Raw genomic sequence first — 17,733 nt, 5'->3', positions numbered from 1 at the left:
TTTCATGTGACAGTAACATGTTCTCCAATGATCACAGTGATTTGTGTACTTGAATAGTACTTTTACTTAATTGCCTGATTCTGCTCATGATACTTCTTTTAAAAATTACACTAGTTTTCTGATATGGGGAGAATTTTCACATTCTCTAAATTTCACTTTTTTAGGTGTATTGAGTATCAGAAAGTTATAGTCTTCCTATCTTAATACAGACATAGACTTTGGAACATGACGAGACAGGTTTAAATACTAGCTCTGCCATTCAATAGCTGTGTAACTCTGCTCAGATTATATTGCATTTCTGAGTTTCAATTTCCTCATTTTAAAAATGGCAATTATAATGCCTACATTGTAGGTGTGTTATAAAGATTAAAAATAATTTGTGTAACACAGTAGGTGCTCAATAAATGATTACTTTTGCTATTAATTTAGGTTAGCTAGGAAAGGGAAAAAATGCATCTTATATCCAAATTTTCTAAAACATGATGTCTCAAATTGATAGAGATCATGCTTTTTTTTGACATAAAATACAATGGGGGGCGGTCACGTGGACGTGAGCCCTCTCTCCGGCATATTTAAAAGGTGGCGTGGACCCAGTGACTTAACCTGGCCTACACTTCATCACTCAAATGTCCCGTGGCCGTGAGTTCTTAGGTCAAGGGCAAAAGCTGCCTGGCAGCAGGCTTGATGCAGCACCAAGTGGCCATCGTCACCGGCGGGGGTACGGGCATCGGAAAGGCCATCGCGACCGAGCTCCTGCATCTAGCACCATCTGAAAGTGGCGCCATTACATTCACTGACATTCGTCATCAGCTAGAACTCAGTTAAATGGTCATACCTACCTATAAGGGATACTGGGAAATAGAATCTTTAGGCATAGTGGAGCTGCCAGAGAAGGTGTTTACAACCTCACCAAATCCTTAGCTGTGGAACAGGCCAGCAGTGGAATAAGGATCGATTGTGTTGCCCCTTGATAACAATCCATATTCTTCCTTCAGAGCCACGCTGGTGAGGGAAGATGAAAAGAATCTGTGGAGCGTGCCTCGCGATGTGTCCCACACAGAGGCAGACGATGACAGGATCCTCTACAATTTGATCGTTGTTCGTAATCAACAGGCCAAAGATTCAGAAGAGTGGCAAAAACTCAACTATGATATCTACACCCTGCGACAGATTCGAAGGGAAGTGAGAAATAGATGGAAACGCATTTTAGAAGATTTAGGTTTTCAAAAGGAAGCAGACTCTTTGTTGTCAGTGACAAAACTCAGCACCATCAGTGATTCTAAAAACACAAGGAGAGCTCGGGAGATATTGTTGAGACTGGCTGAAGAGACCAATATTTTCCCAACCAGTTGGGAGCTTTCGGAGAGATATCTCTTTGTTGTGGACTGTCTCATTACACTCGATGCTGCGGAAGAATTCTTTAAAATTGCCAGTCAAACTTACCCCAAGAAGCCTGGGGTCCCATGCCAGGCAGATGGCCAGAAAGAACTGCACTACCTTCCCTTTCTGAGTCCCTAAGGGAGAGGCTACGAGGCAGAATGGGATTTCTTCCACTGGAACTCAACAGCCTACCAAAGTTGGACAGATGCGTGTAAAAGAGAATGAGCAAGAAGAGGGCTAGCTAAGAGAAAAAGGATTCTGAGTCCTACAAAAATCTAAGCGTTTGGATATCTGGCCATCATGAGGACTTGACCATATGAAAGTTGAGGCTGCGTTGAAACGCCCTGGTGATCTTGCATCAGAGAGTCGGCCAGTGGGATATTTCATCATGGGTGATTAGATTCCAAGAACCCATTGCCCCCATTTTGGTTTTGGTTGTACAATAAGCTCTAGCCACTAATCCTATTGGGAGAATAAGATGTTCTAGTTAATAAAATAAGATTAATAGAGCTATCATTGAACCCAAATATGGATTACCAATTTTTAAATAATTGTTATATAATATAGGCTAACACCAAAATAATACCAGGCGTGACAAGACCTTTCTTTGATTTGGAAGCACCTACAGAACCTTGGAGGTGTTTGAGGCATCATTTTGAGATTATTCAGAAGTTTAGATGTACCAAATAAGAGAACTATCTAGGAGTGCTGCTCAGAAGTGAATCCTAAATAGAATGCTCCCAAGCAGAACTTCCTGCAGCTACACGTGAAAAGCTGTGTCTTCAGCTGTGCTACAAGCATCTTGAATTCTCAATGTTATTGATATCTGGTTACCTCATTTTTACATAGTGTCCAGCTCAAGTCCACAAGCCCTTGATATTTTATCTGGGATAGCATCTATTTGACCTTTACTGTCTTGTCTTCTCTTTAACCTGTTTCCGGCTTATTGACTGAGAGTTGCAACTGCCCAGGGACCTCTCATGCAGCGTGGCCTCAGCTCCAGGACCAAGAGTGGGCACGGAGAGCCCGTGGTCACAGTGCACTAGGATCAGTGCTCACCCTGCCAGCCTGGGGCTGAGCCCCGCAAGCCACCAGCAGCAGCAGTAGCAACTCTGCAGGCAGTGTTGCATTGAAGAAGGTCATTGCTGGACTTTCTTCCATCCTGAAGATGATGATTTTCGAAGAGGAGCAATTCTGTCAATGCAGTTTGCTTCTATCCACAGATTGAGCAGCCCAGTTTCAAAAGTTAATTGCCACCTAAGCAAGGAGCTTGCCATGAAATCAGGGTTCATTTTATTGAAAAGACTTTCAGAGCTTGTCGGATTTATCAGTAGACTGCTGAGAACAATGGCAATATTTTTACTTTTACAGATTTTACTTTTCTGACTTCAAGTTAAAAAGTAACTTGTATTTAGTCTGTGCAGGGGATTGTGACTTGAAAATTTCCCTACCCTGATTAGCTCTTTTGGTAGCGAACACAATGTTTAAAGTATTTGTTAGAGGAGATACATGTTCTCCGTTTATGAATGCTTTGCAGACCAATTTAACTCACATGTTTCAGGAATATTCTTCCTAGTTTAATAAGTAAACTAAAAGTTTTATTTTTTAAAATAAAAAATACATTTTTATTTTGTTGTATTTAGTACTTAATACCTCTCTCATGTTGTTTAAAATTAGCCTGCAGATATTTTCCCTCACCTCTATAGGCTCTTGCAAGATAAACATACAAAGAGTGAGACAAACAAAAACAAACAATAAATTAAACCAAAAAAAAAAAAACTTTGAAAATCATATTGTTTTCATCTTTGTCCTTGGAATTTGTATTTTGTCTTTCTGCCTTTTTTTGGTGTCAAAATAGATGAGATTGTTTGCATCTATGGAGAATACATTGTAACCATAGTCTTTATTTTTGGTAATGAATAAGTAAGGATAAAATTGTCTCTATGATTATAAAAACTCATGGAATTATCCAGGAAATTTTCCTTGCAAAGAATTAAAAGGTTTCTGTATTTACAAAAAAAAAAAAATACAATGGAATAGTATTGGGGTGTTCTTCATGAACTGCAAGCAGCCTGTTTTCTGTTTCCCACAGGAACTGCTTTGGGGATGCTTTTAGGACAGCCTGAGTGGCATATTGGTGGTACTAATGGTATAAAGTATTGATTTGGGTTTATATTAAATGCAATTTTCTTTAAACATGGGAACCCCCTCCCCCCCACCCCCTCCAAATACACTCTCTGCATAAAGACAGAAGTCTCCACAAAATATTGAGAGGTAGAAGTAGGGAAGGGTGCATTTGTATGGGATGTTGACATCTTTTATCTATATAACTGTGTATAAGTGAATAGAAAACTAAAACACTTTAAATCTAGATTTTGCTATTAAGGACAAATGATGAAAGCAGAAAGCTGAAGACCCAAAGCTGTCAGAAAAATCTGACTAAGCCTCATTAGTCATTTAAGAAATAAATCATAAATAGATCACAATAGAAAGGCTGTCGACTCTGAGGAACTGCTGAGCATACACTTTGTGCATCTTTGTGCATATTTAAAGTGTTGAAAGGGAAAAAACCTACAACCAAGATTACTCTACCCAGCAACGATCTCATTCAGATTTGACGGAGAAATTAAAACCTTTACAGACAAGCAAAAGCTGAGAGAGTTCAGCACCACCAAACCAGCTTTACAACAAACGCTAAAGGAACTTCTCTAGGCAAGAAACACAAGAGAAGGAAAACACCTACAATAACAAACCCAAAACATTTAAGAAAATGGGAATAGGAACATATATATCGATAATTACCTTAAATGAAATGGATTAAATACTCCAACCAAAAGACATAGACTGGCTGACTGGACACAAAAACAAGACCCGTATATATGCTGTCTACAAGAGACCCACTTCAGACCTAGGGACACATACAGACTGAAAGTGTGTTGATGGAAAAACATATTCCATGCAAATGGAAATCAAAAGAGAGTTGGAGTAGCAATTTTCATATCAGACAAAATAGACTTTAAAACAAAGACTATTACAAGAAACAAAGAAGAACACTACATAATGATGAAGGGATCAATCTACAAAAGAAGATATAACAATTGTAAATATTTATGCACCCAACATAGGAGCACCTCAATACATAAGGCAAATGCTAACAGCCACAAAAGCGGAAATTGACAGTAACACAATCATAGTGGGGGACTTTAACACCCCGTTTCACCAATGGACAATTCATCCAAAAGGAAAATAAATAAGGAAACACAATCTTTAAATGATACATTAAACAAGATGGACTTAATTGATATTTATATGACATTCCATCCAAAAACAACAGAATACACTTTCTTCTCAAGTGCTCATGGAACATCCTCCAGGATAGATTTTATCTTGGGTCACAAATCAAGCCTTGGTAAATTTAAGAAAATTGAAATCGTATCATGTATCTTTTCCGACCACAACACTATCAGACTAGATATGAATTACAGGAAAAAATTTGTAAAAAAAATACAAACACATGGACGCTAAACAATACACTACTTAATAACCAAGAGATCACTGAAGAAATCAAAGAGGAAATAAAAAATTACCTAGAAACAACTGACAATGAAAACACAATGACCCAAAATCTAAGGGATGCAGCAAAAGCAGTTCTAAGAGGGAAGTTTATAGCAATACAATCCTACCTCAAGAAAAAAGAAAAAACTCAAATAAACGACCTAAACTTACACCTAAAGCAATTAAAGAAAGAATAGTAAAAAAAACCCAAAGTTAGCAGAAGGAAAGAAATCATAAAGATGAAATCAGAAATAAATGAAAAAAAAATGAAGGAGGGCTTCCCTAGTGGCGCAGTGGTTGAGAATCTGCCTGCCAATGCAGGGGACACAGGTTCAAGCCCTGGTCTGGGAAGATCCCACATGCCGCGGAGCAGCTAGGCCCGTGAGCCACAACTACTGAGCCTGCGCGTCTGGAGCCTGTGCTCCGCAACAAGAGAGGCCACGATAGTGAAGAGGCCCGCGCACCGCGATGAAGAGTGGCCCCCACTTGCCGCATCTAGAGAAAGCCCTCGCACAGAAACGAAGACCCAACACAGCCAAAAATAAATATAAAAATTTTAAAAAAAGTTTAAAAAAAAGAAATTAATAAAACAATGCATAAAGGCTGGATAGGGTGTGGAGAAAAGGAAACCCTCCTGCACTGTTGGTGGGAATGTAAACGGATACAGCCATTATGGAGAACAGTATGGAGGTTCCTTAAAAGCTAAAAATAGAACTACCATATGACCCAGCAATTCCACTACTGGGCATATACCCGGAGAAAACTATAATTCAAAAAGATACATGTACCACAATGTTCACTGTAGCACTATTTACAATAGCCAGGACATAGACGCAACCTAAATGTCCATCGACAGATGAATATATAAAGAAGACGTGGCACATATACACAATGGAGTACTACTCAGCCATAAAAACGAACAAAATTGAGTTATTTGTAGTGAGGTGGCTGGACCTAGAGTCTGTCATACAGAGTGAAGTATGTCAGAAAGAGAAAAACAAATACCGTACGCTAACACATATATATGGCATCTAGAAAAATGGTACTGACGAACCTAGTGACAGGGCAGGAATAAAGACACAGATGTAGAGAACGGACTTAAGGACACAGGGGGGAAGGGGAGACAGGGACGTAGTGAGAGAGTAGCACTGACATATATACACTACCAAATGTAAAATAGCTAGTGGTAAGCTGCCGCATAGTACAGGGAGATCAACTCGGTGCTTTATGTCCCCCAGAGGGGTGGGATAGGGAGTGTGGGAGGGAGGCTCAAGAGGGGGGGGTATCGGGAATATATGTATACATATAGCTGATCCACTTTGTTGTAAAGCAGAAACTAATACAATGTTATAAAGCAATTATACTCCAATAAACATGTATTTGAAAAACCCACAGCATTGTAAATCAACTACACTTGAAGATATTTCTTTAGTGCAAAAAAATTTGGGAATGTAAGTTTTATTGTGTGTGTGTACCACAGGTTCAATATATATGAATTATGTCAAATTGATTACATTGTTTTTCAAAATAAAGAATTTTTGATACTTTACATCAGCTTCATAATATAAATGCAGAAAAACTATATTAATTCTTTCTAAAGTTCAGAAATAGCCATTTTGCTCATTCGGTATACTATAAACCACTAACTTTATTGAAAAGGGATTCGTGACCGACCTCTTCCTTCCAAAGAAATATTTCTCCACTCACACAAGTTTAATATAATGTTCCGCCATGAACTGACTTCCCACCTTAGAGACACGAGATTTGCATCCTGAAATCTCTTTCTTGCAAAAATGTCCAATTAGCATCCTAGCATTACAGAAAAGAAATGCTTTTTTTTCCAGATCTCAAAGTCCATACAGCTTTAGTCAAGACATCATGTATTTTTTTTACACACACACACTGTATTTTATTTTTACAAGAGATAAATCAACTGACACCAAGCATTGTAAATGGATGACCACAACAAAAGCAATAATGATTGCAATTACCAAACACGAAACACACTCATACTATGTCATGATATTGACATTCAGTCCAGTAATCCTCCACTGTAACTGCTCCTTTACTTTGCAGTGAAAGACATCATGTATTTTTAAATTATCAGCACTCACCTGAGGTCTTTAAAAATCAACAAAAACATAATTTTGTCTTCTCTTTCATTTATTCTGGTTCTAAGTGGTCATTTCTAAATGAAAGTGTTTAAGTATGTTAACGTCATCTTATAACATCATATTTCCAATGACTACCGTGTCTCCAAAGATGAAATATGAGGAACTCACAAGTAGGCTCTACAAAGTTTTACTCTCTGAATCTGTATGACCCTTCTGCTGAACTCCACACTGTTCATTATTCTCTGAGAATCTTCTTTTTCTTGTATGGCCATCTCACATGCTCTTTCATTTCATGAAGTTTTTTCCTACAATTTTATGCCTAGTCTATTTCTGAGAAAATGCATTATTTCAGAGTGATATTTATAGACACAAAGACTTCTCTATAATTCCCTCAGAGTTTCAAGAACTCCTTCTTCTTCTTCTTTTTTAATACCTAGATTCTGAAGCTCTCCACAAAGCATTACTAAAATTGCATTTACATAAGTATCTACATATTAATCACACATTAATGCATTTACAATTGTATTATGATTTATTGTTAATTTTGGAGCATAAACATAGCTGTCTTATTTACCACCCTCTTGGAAATCACTTTAATATTTGCACTTAGGACTTGAAAGAGAATGGATAAATAAAAACCTGAAGAATATGCAGATACAATTTATATATTTCTCATAAAATTAGGTGATTATCTAAACTTTATCCAGAAAAAAGAAGAGCCCAGATACTTTGCAGGCATGATACTCGAGAATGTATGGTCTTCCAGCAGGAAAACATGCAGTAATCCATGTGGCAGAGTTTACCTGTGACCAGCTGGGGTTAGTGACCTATGCATTCCTTACATGCAACATATCAGGAGTGGAAAAAGGGAATTTGTCAGTTGTGGCAATAAGTATAATGAAGTTTTGTAGCAGGTCTTGCTCATACATTCAACATAGGTACAATCAAAATTTTGCTCAATTCTGATAAATCTAAGTCTGTATCTGTTACCATGTCTTTAACGAGGAAATGTCAGAACTGACTAAAAAAAAAAAGTGTTTTGTTTATTTGTTTGTTTTAATTACAGTCAAGGTGAGTAAGACATAGCTCAGAACAGCTAATGTGACTTAGTGATTCTCTCATCAGGAAATACAGTTTCTACTTCCCTGTTTATTCTCCACATCCTGTAGTAAGTAAAGTTTCAATGAAAGATAAATCTACAGGGCGAAAAGAAAAGAAAACTTACATGTGTGGATAAGATCATTTTGACAGGTTTTACCACGTATGTCAGTGTTTCTGGGGATGGACACAAGCCAGAGCTCCCTACTCTGACATTTTCACTGATGTCATTCCCCTTGATCCTCAATTTGAAAGTGGATAAAAATGTTTTCTATGTTTTCTTCTTTAAGAAATTAAATAAAGAATGCTTTCTAGACATGATTCTCTAATGATTTTCAGTCAGTGGTCATCAACGGAGGAAAAGCACAGAATCTCATCCCCACAGAAGGGTGACATTCAGTCAGGTAAGAAAATTCTCCCCGAAATCAGAGCTTCATCTTTAACATGCAATCAAAGGCTTTCACAGGTTCTTTATCACTCTGCACTCAGCCCTACCATATGGGATTGGCTCTGAGAATCTCACATCAGATGACTGACAAATATGTCATAGTACACTGATCTGGTACCAGATCCTACCTCTCTTAATGATCTCCTGCAGGGACATTGGAATATTCTAGGATATTTCCTGGAGCCCTCTACTCTATACAGGTACACTTCCAAGTAGAAACAGAAGCTTTGATTTTCACTGGGACCCCTGCTCTGTCCAACCAACCTCTCTAGAAATATGATGTTCTAATCTCTCCTGATTAGAACATTTCAAGGTCTCTCCCTGTGCTAATTTAGTAAAGGTAAAAGAGAAACAAGAAGGAGCAAACTATGCAGGGAGCACTGTATAAGATTCCTTTACTTAATGTATTTGCCTGATATACCCAAATGTTGAGAAATATAGATTCATTTCATAATGTTCAAGAAAAGAGGAGGAGGAACCTCCATGCCAACAGTATATGTAAAATGGAATCAATATTGCATAAGCTCCAGCTTAAGCTTAGCTACGAGGTACTAACTCTTCTCATAAAGAAGCAATAGTTCTCCATCATTTGAAGCACACTGAGGACTCAGACAGCTGGACACTGAGGGTGTAGTCTCCTCACTCGAATTCTGTACCTGCATCACAGAGCCATGAAATATTCCCAAAGAATGATTAAGGATGTGGTGGGGAGCCGAAATAAAAAAGATGAATCCATAGTCTGCCCTACCATCTGTTCTGCTGGATATTACCACCATCTTGGCCCAATATGACCTTCCCACTTCTCTCTGGGTCTCCCTACTTTCCACCTCCATCCTCTCATTATATCTTACCTACACTTGGAAACGACTCTAGTTTTTCCACTTATCTTAATCAACAAGTAATCCAAATAGCAACTGTGTATATAACTCCTTAGGAACATCAGGTCTGATTCAGTAATAATACATGACCTTCGAAGTCCAAAGTTTTCCTAATTCCCTTTATTATTTTTTTTTCTAATATCCATGTACTTACACTCTTAAGACCGCCACTCTTCTCAGGTTCGTCTTCCCTGCAAAATCTGTCAACCTAGACATAGACTTAAGTACCACCCTCTAATTATCTCCTAGGGAATCCAGTTTTTAAAAAAGCCTCAGCAAGCCTTATGGACTTTATTAAAGACTCTTTAAGATAACCCATGGGAGATAGCAGTGCACCCATAGATATCTATTTAATACACCCTCAGAGTAATTTTTTTTTATAAAGACTCTTCTGGCCAATGAAGACTCTCAGCTCTTCTTCTTCAACATATGCAGTGTCTCACCCTTCTGATTACTCTCTGCTCTATCCCAGGTCCACTCCCTTTCCTGATATTACATTCTTTCCCAATTGTGTATGTTGGTAAAATCAAATAACATAAAATATAACATCTTAATTATTATAAAGTGCACCGTTCAGTGATATTAAATACATTCATATTATTGGGCGATCAACATCACCATTTATCTTTCTAATTCTTTTCTACGTTTTAAAACTGTAACTCTGTATCCTTTAAACATAACTTTCCTTTTTGTTCCATAACCACCTGAAAAGCATCATTACCCTCCCAATTTCTATGGTTTTAACTACACTAAGTACCCCATATAATTGAAATAAGTAGTTGTATTGTTATGACTCACTAAAAGTCACAAAAATGGCATTTTTGGTAGCTAAATTTCCTCAAGATTCATCCATGTTGTAGCATATTCCTAGATCTTTTCCTTCTTAAGGCTGAATAATATTGTATTATATGGGTATACCACACTTTGCTTATCCAGCAACTAGTGGATGAACACTTAGATTGCTTTCATATTTTAGCTACTCTGATTATTACTGCTCTAAACACTGGAGTACAAATATTTCTTTAAGACCCTGATTTCAATTCCTTTGGGTATACCTCATAGTAAAATTCCTGGATCATGTAGTAATTCTATTTTTCAACATCTGAAAAATTGCCATACTCTTTTGCAAAACAGCTGTATCATTCTACATTCCCACTGACATAGCACAATGGTTCCAACTCCCTCACATCCTCACCAATACTTGTTTTCTGCTTGTGTATGTGTGTGTGTGCTTGTGTGTGTATGCATGCACACAAGTATATAAACATGCATTTAGTGATATGGAGCATCTATTCAAGTGCTTAGTCATTTGTACATCTTTTTGAAGAACCATCTATTCAAGTCTTTTATCCATTTTTGAATCAGGGTGTTTGCTTTTTGTTGAGGTGTAGGAGTTCTCTGTATATTCTGAATAGAAATCTCGTGTCAGATACATGACTTTCAAATATTTTCTCCCATCTTGTGGGTTGCCATTTTATTCTGTTTACATTTCTTTGATACACATTTTTTTTAAAATTATGTACTGCAAATTGTTAATTTTTTTGTTAGCTGTACCTTTGTTGTTCCTTCGTTTCATATGGAGGAAAACGCTGCCAAATCCAATGTCATGAAGTCCTTGTCTTGTGTCTTCTTCTAAGACTTTTTATTTTATTAGGTCTTATATTTAGTTTCTTGATACGTTTTCATTAATTTTTGCATATGATGTTAGGTAAGGGTCCATCTTCCTACTTTTGCATGTTGACAACATGACTTCCCAGCACCAATGTTGAAAATACTATCCTTTCTACTTTGAAAAGTCTTGGCAACTTGTCAAAAATCATTTGGCCATATATCAGGGTTTATTTCTGGGTGTTCTATTCTATTCTACTGGTCTTGAATAAGGGAGAAAATAGTATAACCTATCCAGGTTGATGAAGAACATAAAGAAAGACCAGGACTGAGAATTAGGAGGGCAATATAAAACAGCAGGGAGTAAAAGACAGTGTGAGAGAAGATCTTGTATTTGCGAGTTCATGAAAATAGGATCATGCTAAAACCACTAAACGCCTGACTTTGAACAATACGGTAAATATGCTAGCAAGAAACATAACACTTACCCATCTCTGGGAAATATAGTATGGGCATAAAGATAAACTACACACAAATATAGTAAACAGGGAAGGGTTTTCATGGTGTGAAAATATTGTGGGATTTGAAATACAATTTACTTCTGTTCTACCATTGTCTCTAAAATTTATCAAAGTGTATATACAAGCAATTCCAATTCTGGTAATGTGCTTGACAGGTTTATATATGAACTTCAGCAGACCAGTAAATGTACATTCATAGTAGGACTGTTCCCTAAACCGAAAAACAAAACTCAAAAACTGGAAAGACTAGAGTTCACTTTATCAACACACATACAGATGCAATGATGGTTAACGGTCCCAAAACAGAAAGTGAACATGGGTACAAGAGGTTAATCCCTAGGCTGGGGTGGGGTGCAGAGTTTGAGTGTAACACAGGAAGAAAAGGCTTTTGTCCTATCCTTGATTTTTGAGGTATGGAAATTCACAGGTCACTACCTTCATTTCAAAATGAATGAATGCACTATTCAATTTTTTTAAACAGGCGAAGTAAACATGAGTGATAATAAATTTCAAACTGTCGCTAATCAAATAAGATACTAAGAAAACTTAAATAATATGATTTAAGAATGAAGTGGACAGATTGTCCAAGATGATAGCATTCAAAGTCCCAGAGCTTGATGCCTCTCATGGGCACACCAAAGTCACAAGAGTTTACAGAACAGCAATTGATGAAAAAGTCCGGGACCTACCGTAAAAGATGTTTTACATTTAAAGACATAAGGAATGTGTAACTGATTCACTTTGTTGTAAAGCAGAAGCTAGCACACCATTGTAAAGCAATTATACTTCAATAAAGATGTTGAAAAAAAAAATAAATCTAAAAAAAAAAAAAAAGACATAAGGAAGTCACCTCGACAAGACAGGAAGGAAGGGCAAAATCTCAATAGAGTCAAGACCCATACCACCAGGTGGGTGGCCCACAAATGGGAGAATAATTACAATTTCAGAGGTGCTCCCAGGTAGCAAGGGGTATGAACCCAACATCAGGCTCCCAAGCCCAGGGATCCTGTTCTGGAAAGAAGAGTTCCTAGAAAGTTGGGCTTTGAAGACCAGTAGTGCTTATTTTCCAGAGAGCCAGAGGGTTGTGGGAAATAGAGATTCCACTCTTAAAAGATGCTCACAAAATCCCACATGATCCGAGAATCAGAACAGAAGCAGTCATTTGAAAGGATCCCGGGTCACACCTACCTCCTGATCTTGGAGAGTCTCCCAGACAGGCAAGAGGCAACTACAGCACAGCCTCAGGGACAGAGACACTGGCAGCAGCCATTCGGGGGAGCTCCTTCTACCTCGTGGACACTGGTACCAGCAAGCATAATTTCAGAATCCTCCCTCTATCTTTTTAGCCTCAGGACCTAGCCCTACCCATTTCCACCAGACTAGAGACACAAGTACTAGGATGCTGCAGGCCAAGCAACTAACTGAGCAGGGGCATAGCCCCACCCACCAGCAAACAGGCTGCCTTCAGACCCTCTCAATGCACAGCCGCCCCTGGGTATGGGCCCAGCCACCAAAAGCCCCAGGACCAGCCTCCACACCTCAGTGGACAGGCACCAGCCCCAGAGTCCCTGGCCCCTCTGACAAGTGGGCCTACTCTGGCCTTGGAGTCAGCCTCACCATCGGCAGGTGATAACTGCACAGGGACTGGATGGAGCTTGGACCTACCCAACAGCAAACCTGCTCTAGCATTGGGATCAGCCTCATACACCAACAGGCACACACCAGCTCCAGGAATACCACAGCCCAGCAGCCTGTGTGACCAGAACACTCACTTGCAGGCCAGAAGCAGCCATGGACTCAGCTGGGTCCTGACCCTGCCCATCAGAATGCCAACACAAGATTAGGGATACCCCAGACCCTGCAGATAGCTGTGTCAGGAACAGTGATCCAACACCAACTCTGTGACTCCTGGGCCCTGCAGCCAGAACTCAGGACCTGTCTCTTCCTCCCAGTAGCCAGCATAGCCCCAGGACCAGTGACTGGGCACTAGCCCTGATATCACCTGGACTGCAGTTCTACCCATAAGTGAACTAGATTTGGTGTCCCCCAGAGTTGTGCAGCCAGCTGCCTTATGATTTAGTCTCACCAAGCAGCACAGACAGCCTCCATACAAGGCAGAGCCTGGCAAACAAGCAGTCTGGGGACAGCCAAGCCTACCAGACCACCCACAGTAGTCAGCCCACCACAACAGAAGAGCCCAAGCAGCCCACATAGGGGGTACACCTAGAACATATAATTCTAGTGACCAGGGGACACTGGGCTGCTGGGACACATAGGACCTCTCCTACAAAAGGCCACTTCCTCAAGGTCACGAAATGTAACGAATCTACTACATACATAGCAATAAAAACAGCAAGTTAAGAAAAATGAGGTGACACAGAAACACGATCCAAATGAAGGAACAAGATAAGAACTCAGAAGAAGATCTAAGTGAAGTGGAGATAGCCAATCTACTCAAGAAAGAGTTCAAGGTAATGATGGTAAAATTGATCAAAGAACTCAGGAGAAGAATGGACGACCAGAGCAAGAAGTTAGAAGTTTTTCAAAAAGAGTTAGACCATTAAAGAACAACAAAACAGAGATGAGGAATGCAATAACTGAAATGAAAAATTCACTAATAGGAAACTACTGTAGACTAAATGATACAGAGGAATGAATCAGAAAACTGAAGGACAGAGTACTGGCAATCACTGAAGATGAACGGTAAAACAATAGATTAAAATGACATGAGGAAAGTTGAACAGACTTGTGAAACAACATCAAGTGTACTAATATTTGCATTATACTGGTCCCAGAAGCAAAAAGGGAAGAGAAAGCAGTGTAGAACATACCTGAAGACATACGAGCTGAAAACTTCCCTAACCTGGGAAAGAAAACAGACATCCAAGTCCAGTAAACACAGTAAGGCCAAAACAGGATCAACCCAAAGAGGACCACACCAAGACTCACTGTAATTAAAATGGCAAAAAAATAAAGATAAAAAGACACTATTAAAAGGAGCAAAGGAAAAGCAACAAGTTACAAACATGGGAAGTTGCGTAAAGTTACCAGCTGACTTTTCAGGATAACCTCTGCATGCCAGAAGGGAGTGGCATGGTATATTTAAAGTCATGAAAGGGAAAAGCCGATAACCAAAAATACTCTACCCAGCAAGGCTCTCCTTCAGATTTGATGGAGAGATATAAAGTTTTACAGAGAAGCAAAACTAAAAGAGCTCAGCATCGCCAAACCAGCTTTATGAGAAATCTTAAAGGGGCTTTTCTAAGTGAAAAAGAAAAGGCCACGACTGAAACATAAAAATTAGGAAAGGAAACTTACTAAAGGAAAAAGCTCATTGGTTAAGGCAAATATTCAACAAAGGTACTAAATCAACCATGTACACAGCTAATAGGAAGGATGAAAGAAAACAGTAATAAAATCATCTATATTCACAATAAGAAGTTAAGGGACACACAAAACAAGTAGATGTAAAATATAAGGTCAAATTCCATAACTGTGGGGGAGCAGAGTAACAATGCAGGGTTGGTAGTGTCCATGTGAAATTAAGAGCTCAGCAACTTAAATAATCACACACATACACACTCACACAAAACTGAAAGAAATCCAAACATAATATTAAAGATAGTCCTCACGTCACAGATGAAGGGAATAAAAGGGGAAGAAAGGAACACTGAAGAAATTAAAGAGGGATTCCAAAAATACCCAAGACAAATGAAAATGAACACACAATGATCCAAAATCTATGGGACACAGCCAACGCAGTTCACGAGGGAAGTTATAGTAACACAAGCTTATTCTTAGGAAACAAGAAAAATATCAAATAAACAACCTAACATTACACCTGAAGGAATTAGAGAAAGAAGAAAAAGCAAAACCCAAAGCTGTCAGAAAGAAAAATTAAGAAAACTATACCATATGCAATCACATCAAAAAGAATAAGATACTTAGGAATAAACACACCTAAGCAGGTAAAAGACGTGTGCTCAGAAATCTATCAGCCATTGGTGAAAGAAGTTGAAGGCAACACAAAAAGATGGAAAAACATAGCATGTGCATAGACTGGAAGAATTAATACTCTTAAAATAACCATACTACCAAAGACAATCTACAGATTTAATGCAATCCCTATCAGAATACCAAAGCATTTGCACAGAACTTGAAAAAGTAATTTTAAAATTTGTATAGAAACACAAAGACCCCAAATAGCCAAACAATCTTGAGAAAGAACACAGCTGGAGGCATCACGCACCTTGACTTCAGACTATACTGCAAAGTGACAGTAATCAGAGAGAATCGTACCAGAGCAAAAACAGACACAAAGATCACTGGAAGAGAACAGAGATCCCAGAAATAAGCCCACACACTTATATTTAATTGACTTATGACAAAGCAGGCAATATGGAGAAAAAACTGTCTCTTCAATAAGTGGTACTAGGAAAACTGGTCAGCTCCATGGAAAAGAATAAAATTAGATTATTTTAGCACACCATATATAAAATAAATGCAAAACTGAATAAACACCTAAATGTAGGACCAGAAAACATAAAACCCCTAGAGGAAAATATACAACATTCTTCAACATAAATGATAGCAACAGTTTTAGGTTCAGTCTACTAAGGCAAATGAAACAAAAGCAAAAATAAACAAATGGGACTTCACTAAACTTAAAAGATTTTGCACAGCAAAGGAAACCAAAGACAAAATGAAAAGACAACCTGCTGAAGGAGAGACAATATTTGCACATGATAAGAGGTTAACACCAAAAAGATGACTAAGCAAGGGTTCATATCTAAACTACAGAAACAGCACATACAACTCAATATCAGAAAAACACCCAAAATCTTTTTTTTTAAAAAATGAGAAGACCTAAATAGACATTTTTCCAAGGAAAAAGTACAGATAGACAGCCAGAACTCACAAAGATGCTAAACATAGCTAATCGGCAGTAAAATGCAAATCAAAACTATGAGATATATCACCTCAGTCTTGCCAGAATGGCTGTCATCAAAAAGATCACAAATGACAAAGGTTAGTGAGGATGTGGAGAAAGGGAAACTCTTGTACACTCTTGATGTGAATGTGAATTAGTGCAGCTACTGTGGAAAGCAGAATGGAGGTTCCACAAAAAACTAAAAATAGAACTACCATAATATCCAGCAGTTTCACTCTTGGGTATATCAGAAGAAAACAAAAACACTATTTCAAAAAACTAACTGCACCCCAATGTTCATAACAGTGTTATTTGCCATAGCCAAGATATAGAGTCAAACTAAGTGTTCATCAATAGCTTAGTGGATAAAAAAGATTTTTTTATGATGACTTCAGCAAAAAATGAAATTTTGCCATTTGCAAGAACATGGATGGACTTGGAGGGTATTATGCTTAGTAAAATAAGCCGTAGAGAAAACAAGCATGGTATGTTATGAGAAAACAAGCATGGTATGTTATCACTTACACGTGGCATCTGAAAAATTGAATACAACAACAACAACAGAAAAACAGACTCACAGATTAAAAAACAGACTAGTGGTTACCAGCAGGGAGAGATAGGGTGGAGGAGCAAAATAGTAGTAGGAGATTTTGAGGTACAATCCACTATGTATAAAATCAATAATCTACAGTGGTGTACTGTATAGCATGGGGAATATAGCCACTCTTTTATAATAACTATAAATGGAGAAGAACCTAAACATTTATGAATCACTGTTGTACCTCTGAAACTAATATAATAATGTAAATTAACTATAGATCAATAAAATATAAAGTAAGAAACAATAAAGGGGAGACACAGATTATTAGATTGAAATCAATTAAATAAACACAAGTTTTGGAAATCAAGGAATTAAAACACAACATGTAAGACACAACATTGGCATTTAAAGTGTACAATCTATTCATTTAAAAGAAATCATTTAAGTTGTATAAAATGGTACCCATTCTCACAATTTTGTACATCTAGGATAAATTATTATCTACAAAAATATGTTACAAATATTCACTCAAAAAGAAAGAGAAAATTTGGATAAACCCATTTTAGTATACAAATTTAATATCAAAGTCTCTATGTAAAATTGATTTGAATAAGTTCTGTTAGCCACTTCTAGTTTCTTTGTGATGTAAAATCTTTTAAA

General features: G+C 37.9%; 1 protein-coding gene across 1 annotated transcript; it reads left to right on the top strand.

Moving 5' to 3' along the window:
• Positions 1-684: 684 nt before the first annotated feature.
• On the top strand, positions 685-1,518 carry LOC133084629 (melanoregulin-like). Its single transcript, XM_061181438.1, has 2 exons — positions 685-775; positions 950-1,518. The coding sequence occupies exons 1-2, from the start codon at positions 685-687 to the stop codon at positions 1,516-1,518; spliced, it is 660 nt and encodes a 219-aa protein (XP_061037421.1).
• Positions 1,519-17,733: the final 16,215 nt, after the last annotated feature.

The sequence above is a fragment of the Eubalaena glacialis genome, chromosome 2 (genome assembly GCF_028564815.1).
Source record: "Eubalaena glacialis isolate mEubGla1 chromosome 2, mEubGla1.1.hap2.+ XY, whole genome shotgun sequence".
Lineage (NCBI taxonomy): Eukaryota > Metazoa > Chordata > Mammalia > Artiodactyla > Balaenidae > Eubalaena > Eubalaena glacialis.
This window is presented reverse-complemented; position numbering and strand designations above follow the sequence as displayed.